This window comes from Prionailurus bengalensis, chromosome B3, assembly GCF_016509475.1.
Source record: "Prionailurus bengalensis isolate Pbe53 chromosome B3, Fcat_Pben_1.1_paternal_pri, whole genome shotgun sequence".
Taxonomy (NCBI): domain Eukaryota; kingdom Metazoa; phylum Chordata; class Mammalia; order Carnivora; family Felidae; genus Prionailurus; species Prionailurus bengalensis.
Genome location: NC_057355.1, coordinates 93,513,110 through 93,522,021, shown reverse-complemented (window position 1 = coordinate 93,522,021; position 8,912 = coordinate 93,513,110). Strand labels below are relative to the sequence as shown.

Below are 8,912 nucleotides of genomic sequence, written 5' to 3'. Positions count from 1 at the left end.
GAAGCAGCATTACTGGAGTTTGCTTGATGTTCCTCTGATAGACAAATGCTTTTTTCAACTTGATGTTTCAAGTAGTAGCTCTCTCACTTGCAGCCATTATCTATGAGTGTCTATACCAAGTTAAAAAGTGCTTGGAATACCACCAATGGAAGCTTGTAGAGAGAATTGGCTGTGATGTCATAGACCCTTAAGGGAAACTTCTAGAAGCAAGATTCAGTCATATGAAAGACTAAACAAGAAAGATGCTTACTGAGTAAGGTGGGATCCAACAAGGGTGTAGTACAGAATGCAACAATTTATGAATTACTTTTTTCTAAGGTAGCTAAACATAACAACATTTAATGAAGAAAGGCAAACTTACCTATCTGGTATATTTGTGATTCCTGATGATTAATTACTTGAAGATTAATACATTTGAAATTCACCAGTCTTAGAAATGGAAGAAAGTGATGAACCTGATCAGCCTATCTCAGCAGGGAGGCAAGAAATTCGAAAGAGAAGACGACCCAGTCAACCAATGGTAGATAAATCCCAGCAGACCGAAGTGACAGAGAAAAAGAAAAGTTTGCCTATATCACAATCATCTGGCCCTAAAGCTACCCTTAGTATTGGTAACATTCCTGGAAGTAAAGTCAACGGTGAGCCTTTCAGAGTATCTTCTCAACTTCGGCAAACTTGGACAAAGAGAAAGCATGTACAGGATATGACTGATAAATCTCTGCAAACAGACACTATTGTAGAAGAGAAAAAAGAAGAAATCAAACCAGTTGGTGAAACAGTGGTACCTGAAGAAATGCCAGCTGCTCTTGGAGAAGCAGTCTCTGAATTTCCAGAAAGTGTTCAGGAAGTAGAAATTCTGACAAGCAGACGCTCAATTCAATTCAAAATAGACAGATCTCAGCAGACCAGTTGTACTGGAGACTGGACAATGATGAACATTCCTCAAAAAGAAACAGTGGACAGAGAACAGCAGACGTACTTTAGTGAATCAGAAATAGTGGTAATTGGTAGGCCAGATAGCTCTTTTTCAAAGTCAAGTGAAGTTGTGCAGAAACATAAATCCTCAGGGAAGATTTTCATTAGTGAACATCCTGAATTGCAACCCTCAACAAGTAGAGATGAAGCAATTAGGCAGGTAGGTATTAGCAGATCTTCATTTAGTCAGCAAAGCAAAAAAGGTAGTTTGGTACCTTTAGAAGATGAGCAGTACATTCTAGGTGAGGTCCAGCCTCCCATTGCAGAGGACGTCTCTGCTGAAGTGCAACCTACACCAGCTGCGGACATTATTGCAGGAAAGTCCGCTACTGAACTTCAGCCTCCACAAATTGAGGAGGCTCCAGCAGAAAAGGGCCCTGCCAAAGTACAGCCAACCCTGGGTGAAGAGGCTCTTTCAGAAGGGCCTCTTGCTGAAGTTCAGTCTCCAAAAGTTGAGGAAGCTCCTGTACAGCCTTTCCCAGATGAGGAGACTCCTGAAGAAGAGGCCCCTGCTAAAGTAGAGTCTATCTCTGCTGAAGAGGCTTTTTCAGAAGAGCCTCTATCAGCTGTGGAGGCCCCTACAGAAGAGGCCTCAGCTGAAGTTCAGTCTCCACCAGCTGAAGAGGCCCCTGCAGAGGTGGCCCCAGCTGAAGTTCATTCTCCACTAGCTGAGGAGGTCCCTGCAGAAGAGGCCCCAGCTGAAGTTCAGTCTCCACCAGCTGAAGAGGCCCCTGCAGAGGAGGCCCCAGCTGAAGTTCAGTCTCCACCAGCTGAACAGGCCCCTGCAGAGGAGGCCCCAGCTGAAGTTCATTCTCCACTAGCTGAGGAGGCCCCTGCAGAGGAGGCCCCAACTGAAGTTCAGTCTCTACCAGCTGAACAGGCCCCTGCAGAGGAGGCCCCAGCTGAAGTTCAGTCTCCACCAGCTGAAGCGTCCCCTGCAGAGGAGGCCACAGCTGAAGCTCAGTCTCCACCAGCTGAAGAGGCCCCTGCAGGAGAGGCCCCAGCTGAAGTTCAGTCTCTACCAGCTGAACAGTCCCCTGCAGAGGAGGCCCCAGCTGAAGTTCAGTCTCTACCAGCTGAGGAGGCCCCTGCAGAGGAGGCCCCAACTGAAAATCAGTCTCCACCAGCTGAGGAGACCCCTACAGAGGAGGCCTCAGCTGAAGTTCAGTCTGTACCAGCTGAGGCCCAAGTTGAAGTTTATTCTCCACCAGCTGAGGAGGCCCCTGTAGAAGAGGCCCGAGCTGAGGTTCAGTTTCCACCAGCTGAGGAGACCCCTGCAGGGGAGGCCCCAGCTGAAGTTCAGTCTCCACCAGCTGAGGCCCAAGTTGAAGTTTATTCTCCACCAGCTGAGGAGGCCCCTGTAGAAGAGGCCAGAGCTGAGGTTCAGTTTCCACCAGCTGAGGAGACCCCTGCAGGGGAGGCCCCAGCTGAAGTTCAGTCTCCACCAGCTGAGGCCCAAGTTGAAGTTTATTCTCCACCAGCTGAGGAGGCCCCTGTAGAAGAGGCCAGAGCTGAGGTTCAGTTTCCACCAGCTGAGGAGTCCCCTGCAGAGGAGGCCCCAGCTGAAGTTCATTCTCCACTAGCTGAGGAGGTCCCTGCAGAAGAGGCTCCAGCTGAAGTTCAGTCCCCACCCGCTGAAGAGGCCCCTGCAGAGGAGGCCCCATATGAAGTTCTGGCTCCACCAACTGAGGCCCCAGCTGAAGTTCAGTCTCTACCAGCTGAGGAGGCTCCTGAAGAAAATACCTCATATGAAATTTGGTCTCCATCAGCTGAGGAGGCCTCTGCTGAACTTCGGTCTCCATCAACTGAAGACACTACTTTAGAAATGGTCTCTGTTGACAAACAGTTTCCGGAAGCCAAGGAGGACTTTATTACACAAATCTCTGTAGAAAATGACCTTATTCCACCATCTGAACAAACTGCTGCATATGAGGCTCTGGTAGACCATGTGTCTACTGAATATCAAAATCTCCAGACTGATGTCCCAGGGATAAAATTAGAATCAAAGGTTTTGGAAGATCAGCAAAAACTCGAAGAGCCTTTGGAACTGGATCCTGTCCCTGAAGATTTGTCTAATATCAAGAAAGAACAGGTTCCTACCTTTGAAATAGAGGGTGTCATCCATGTACAACTAGAATAGAGGCCTCTTCCTCAGCTCTAATTAGCTCTTAACTAAGCTAGCAATCAGAAGCTACAGGCTTCTGGACATACACACTTAAGAAAAGTATAGGTATCTGGAAGTAAATACCTAAAAGGAAATCCCAAGATGTGGACTGCTGGCTGGAAAATGAACAATAAAAACTAGTGGTTTAAAATTACTATGTTATTTTTATTCAAACATAGCATATATGAAATACCCATTTAGAAATGAAGTTGATGATTGAAATAATTACTTAAAATATCATTTCTATAATAAACCTTATTGAAAAGGGTAAAGTATACTCTACAGCTATATTTTATTTTCACTATATGTAGCTTGTAGTGGAAAAGGCATTTTCTTTGCTGTAGTTCTCTCATCTACTTTAAATTCCTTGAGTTTGTCACACAGCTAAAGGTATGTGTTTTTTTCTCTTCATTATAATACCCCATATCTCTAATTCTCTTTCTATTTGATTCCTTCTGAGACAAGTGTTCCTTTCCTGTTTTCATCCCTATCTTGCATATTTTACAGTCCCATATCTGGATCGGGAAACTTAAATCCTTTATAAAAGCCTTAATTTAATGAAGATAACCTGGATAAAGTATTTTAAAAGGCATGTAAACATAAAGAAAAATATACTTAGCCTCAAGGTATATTTCCACTTTTAATTTCATTTCAACTTACAATGTGGTGAGTCCTTTGGAAGCTTGGCTTGTTTTTTGTACTTTGAACTTGTTGTGAAGAGTATTGAATTAGTAGTTGTAGTACAGTACTCACCCCTTATCCACATTAAAAATTTTTTAAAAAATGTTTATTTATTTTTAAGAGAGAGAGAGAGATACAGAGTGTGAGCAGGGGAGGTGCAGAGAGGAGAGACAGAGAGCCTAACAGTCTCTAGGCTCCAAGCTGTCAGCATGAGCCCGAAGTAGGGCTTGAACCCATGAGATGTGGGATCATGACCTGAGCTGAAGTCAGGTGCTTAACTGACTGAGCCATCCAGGCACCCCTTCAGTTTTGCTTTCCATAGTTTCACTTACCCATGGCCAACTGTGGTCCAGAAGAATATCTTCTTTCTGATGTACCCTCCCTTGAAGGTCAATAGTAGCCTAATGCTCTGTCACAATGCCTTCACCTGACCTGTCACTTGACTACATCTCATCATGTAGGCATTTTATCACCTCACAACATCACAAGGAGAAGAGTTGAATACAGTACAACAAGATATTTGGGAGGGAGAGATCACACGCACATAAATTTTATTATAGGATATTGTTATAATTATTCAATTTTATTATTTGTTATTGTTGTTAATCTCTTACTGTGCCTTATTTATAAGTTAAGCTTTATCATAGGTATATATGCATAGGAAAATGCAGTATACATAGCACTTGGTACTACCCATGATTTCAGGCATTCACTGGGGCTCTTTGAAGGTATCCTCTGTGGATAAGGGAGGAATACTGTTTAATCTATTCACATTTTTAAAGAGCAATTATAGGTTATTATAAGATATCTGTTAATAAAGGACATCACAGTTTTTATGGTTATGACAACTTTTGGGAAAATATTTTCTTTAGCTATAATTCAGTTGCTACATGCTGAAATAATGAGATGATTCTCTCAAAAAGTTTAATTTGGTTAATATATTTTTCTGTTTAGCAAAAACTCTAGATTGATGATTCCAGACTTTGGTAAAATTTGATGCTCTATAATTGTTGGATATTTCTCACATTCTTCATTACGTCTGTACAGTGTGTGACAAGAGCATGTGATCTTTTTAAGTGTTTTTTTTAAAGAATTTTATAAGTTTTTGTAAGTGAAATCTTTTTAAATATGTGCTAGATATGAGGTTGAGAAACATTCTAGAATACTTGAATGAGGGTTGCTTTTTTTGTTATTTTCAAGTCCTTTTTATTTTGTTTTCTGAGATGCTTAAAATCCAGTGAAACTCTTTTCTAAATTTGAAGGTTTTTAAGGTTTTTATTTAAATTCATTAGTTAACATATAATGTAATATCAGTTTCAGGTGTACAATATAGTGATTCAACACATCCGTATATGACCAGGCGCTCATCATGACAAGTGCACTCCTTAATCCCCATGACCCGTTTAATCCATCCCTTCACTCCCCTTCCTGCTGGTAACTATCAGTTTGTTCTCTATAGTTAAGAGTCCAGTTTCTTGGTTTGTCTCTCTGTCTCTTTTTTCCCCTTTGCTCATTTGTTTTGTTTCTTAAATTCCATATATGAGTGAAATCATATGATATTTGTCTTTTTCTGATGGACTTATTTCACTTAGTAGAATACTGTCTGGCTCCATCCATGTCATTGCAAGTGGCAAGATTTCATTCTTTTTTATGGCTGAATAATATTCCATAGTGTGTGTATTTGTGTGTGTGTGTGTGTGTGTATACATCTTCTTTATCCATTCATCAATTTATGGACACTTGGGCTGTTTCGATAATTTGGTTATTGTAAATAATGCTACTATAACAATCAAGTTAGTATTTTTATATTCTTTGGATAAATAGTTGTGCAGTTGTTGAATCACAGGATAGTTCTATTTTTAACTTTTGAGGAGCCTCCATACTGTGTTCCACAGTGGCTGCACCAGTTTGCATTCCTACCAACAGTGCAAGAGGGTTCCCCTTCCTGCACATCCTCTCCAATACTTGTTTTTTTTTAACGTTTATTTATTTTTGAGACAGAGAGAGACAGAGCATGAACAGGGGAGGGTCAGAGACAGAGGGAGACACAGAATCTGAAACAGGCTCCAGGCTCTGAGCGGTCAGCACAGAGCCCGACACGGGGCTCGAACTCACAGTCCGTGAGATCATGACCTGAGCTGAAGTCAGATGCTTAACCGACTGAGTCACCCAGGCGCCCCTCCAATACTTGTTTTTTTGTGTTGTTGATTTTAGCCATTCTGACAGTTGTGGGGTGATATCTTGTAGTTTTGATTTGCAGTTCCTTGATAAGTGATGTTGAGCATCTTTTCATGTGTCTGTTGGCCATCTATAATGTCTTATTTGGAGAAATATCTGTTCATGTTTTCTGCCCATTTAAAAAAATTTTTTTTAATGTTTATTTATTTTTGAGAGAGAGAGAGAGAGAGAGAGAGTGAGTACAGCGGGGGAGGGTCAGAGAAAGAGGGACACACAGAATCCGAAGCAGGCTCCAGGCTCTGAGCTGCCAGCCCAGAGTCCAATGCGGGGCTCAAACTCATGAACTGCGAGATCATGACTTGAGCTGAAGTTGGACACTTAACCGACTGAGCCACCCAGGTGCCCCTCTACCCATTTTTTTAAATTGGATTATTCATTCCTTTGGGTGCTGAGTTTTGTAAGTTTTTTATATATTGTTGGATACTAACCCTTTATTGAATATGTCATTTACAAATATCTTCTCCTTTTTTTAGGGTTGCCTTTTGGTTTTGTTGATTGTTTCCTTCACTGTGCAGAAGTTTTTTATTTTATTTAGTTCCATTAGTTTATTTTTGCTTTTGTTTCCCTTGCCTCAGGAGACATATCTAGAAAAATGTTGCTATGGCCATTGTCAGAGAAATTACTGCCTGTATTTTCTTCAAGGATTTTTATGGTTTCCTGTCTCAGGTCTTTAATCCATTTTGAATTTATTTTTGTGTATGGTGAAAGAAAGTTGTCCAGTTTCATTCTTTTGCATTTTGCTGTCCAGTTTTCCCAACACTATTTGTTGAAGAGACAGTCTTTTTCCCATTGGATATTTTTTTCCTGTGTTGTCAAAGATGAATTGGCCATATAATTGTGGGCTTTTTTCTGGGTTTTCTATTCTCTTCTATTGATCTGTGTCTTTTTTTATGCTAAATACCATACTTTTTTGATTACTATAGTTTTGTAATATAACTTGATGTTTGGAATTGTGATGCCTCCAGCTCTGCTTTTCTTTTTCAAGATTGCTTTGGCCATTTGGGATCTTTTGTGGTTCTATACAAATTTTAGGATTGTTTGTTCTAGCTCTGTGAAAAATGCTATTGTTATTTTGATAGAGATTGCATTAAATGTGTAAATTGCTTTGGGTAGTAATTTAATTTCTCTTTCTGCTGTTTCATTATTGGTATGTAGAAATGCAATAGATTTATATATATTGATTTTGTATCCTGGGATTTTACTGAATTCATTTATTAGTTCTAGCTTTTGCCAATTTTTTTTTTTTAATTGTAGTTAACTTCTAGTTTCATAGTGTTGTGGTCAGAAAAAGTGCATGGTATGACTTCAAACAAAACAAAAAAAACCCCAGTAGAACAGAAATCTGTAGGGTTTTCTATTTAAAATACATCACTGTAAATAGAGACAATTTTACTTCTTCCATTCTAATTTGGATGACTTTCATATCTTTTTCATACCTAATTACTCTGGCTAGGACTTCCAGTGCTATGTTGAATAAAAGCAGCAAGAATGGGAATCCCTGTCTTGCTCCTGATCTTAGAGGGAAAGCTTTCAGCTTTTTACCTTTGAGTATGATGTCAGCTGTGGGCTTGTCATGTGTGGCCTTTATTATGATAAGTTAAGTTCCTTACATATCCAATTTGCTTATAGTTTTTATCATGAAAGAATGTTCATTTTGTCAAATGCTTTTTCTGCATCTATTGAGATGATTATATGACTAACACCCATTTTTTGTTTGTTATGGTCCTCTGTGACTAATGAGTGCAAATCTTGTTGGCTTTCAGAAGTAGATAATTTAGGGACCCAATCCTTTGGTAGCAGTCTTAAAAGGTGGGGAACTAGATATGTGGTTCAAACTCTTTACTCCTGAAGAACTTGGGAGTTGGGGAGTTCCTGCCTGATTGTATTGTGCTGTGCTTGGTATGTGTTATAACAATTTTTTAAAAATCTTTTTTATGTCCATAGTATCTTTATTGATATTCTGTTTGTAGTTAAGGTATAATTATTGGTACCTTATATCAATAAATATTGGTAACTGTTTTCTCTCTCAGTCTCTTTCTTTATCTCTCCTTTTTCAAATCAGTCTGGCTTGAGGTTCATTCAGTTTTACTGATCTTTCAAATAATCAACCATCAGTTTCATTTATGTCCCTATTTATTTCAAAAGAAAATTCATTGACTTCTCTCATCTTTATTATTTCTATCTTTCTGCTTACTTCTACTTCCTTATGTACTTTTTCTAGTTTTTTTTTTTAACAGATGGAATCTGATGCCATTGATTTAGTTTTTATTTCTTTTCAAATGTGGTCTTTTAGTGTTGCACATTTGTCTCAGCAATGTTTTAGCTGCATTCCATAAATTCCAATAACCTGTGCTTTCATTGTCATTCAGTTCAAATGTTTTATAATTTTGTTTTTGATTTATTATTTGATATATGAGGTACTCGCCAATGTGTTATTTGATTTCTAAATATTTGGGAATTTTCCAGATTTATTTTTGCTATTGATTTTTAATTTAATTATGTTTTTGTCATAAAATATACTTGGTTTGATTTGACCTTTTCAATTTATTTTTTTTTTAATTTTTTTTCAACGTTTATTTATTTTTGGGACAGAGAAAGACAGAGCATGAACGGGGGAGGGGCAGAGAGAGAGGGAGACACAGAATCAGAAACAGTCTCCAGTCTCTGAGCCATCAGCCCAGAGCCCGACGCGGGGCTCGAACTCACGGACTGCGAGATCGTGACCTGGCTGAAGTCGGACGCTTAACCGACTGCGCCACCCAGGCGCCCCTGACCTTTTCAATTTATTGAGATTTGTTTCAGGTCTAGCATATGACCTATTTTGGTAAGTGCTCTGTGTTCTAAAATATTCTAT

At 39.5% G+C, this 8,912-nt stretch overlaps 1 protein-coding gene across 4 annotated transcripts; it reads left to right on the top strand.

Moving 5' to 3' along the window:
- Window positions 1-210: 210 nt before the first annotated feature.
- On the top strand, window positions 211-3,293 carry FSCB (fibrous sheath CABYR binding protein). Of its 4 annotated transcripts, XM_043556056.1 has the most exons (3): window positions 211-2,428; window positions 2,513-2,530; window positions 2,666-3,293. In XM_043556056.1, the coding sequence occupies exons 1-3, from the start codon at window positions 437-439 to the stop codon at window positions 3,113-3,115; spliced, it is 2,460 nt and encodes an 819-aa protein (XP_043411991.1). In that variant the 5' UTR covers window positions 211-436; the 3' UTR covers window positions 3,116-3,293. The 4 variants fall into 4 exon arrangements, with proteins under 4 accessions (XP_043411991.1, XP_043411990.1, XP_043411989.1 ...); XM_043556055.1 differs by having other exon boundaries at window positions 211-2,293; window positions 2,513-3,293; XM_043556054.1 differs by having other exon boundaries at window positions 2,513-3,293.
- Window positions 3,294-8,912: the final 5,619 nt, after the last annotated feature.

Coding starts and splice junctions, on each gene's coding strand:
- FSCB (XM_043556053.1), top strand. CDS start 437: ATGGAAGAAAGTGATGAACCTGATCAGCCTATCTCAGCAGGGAGGCAA.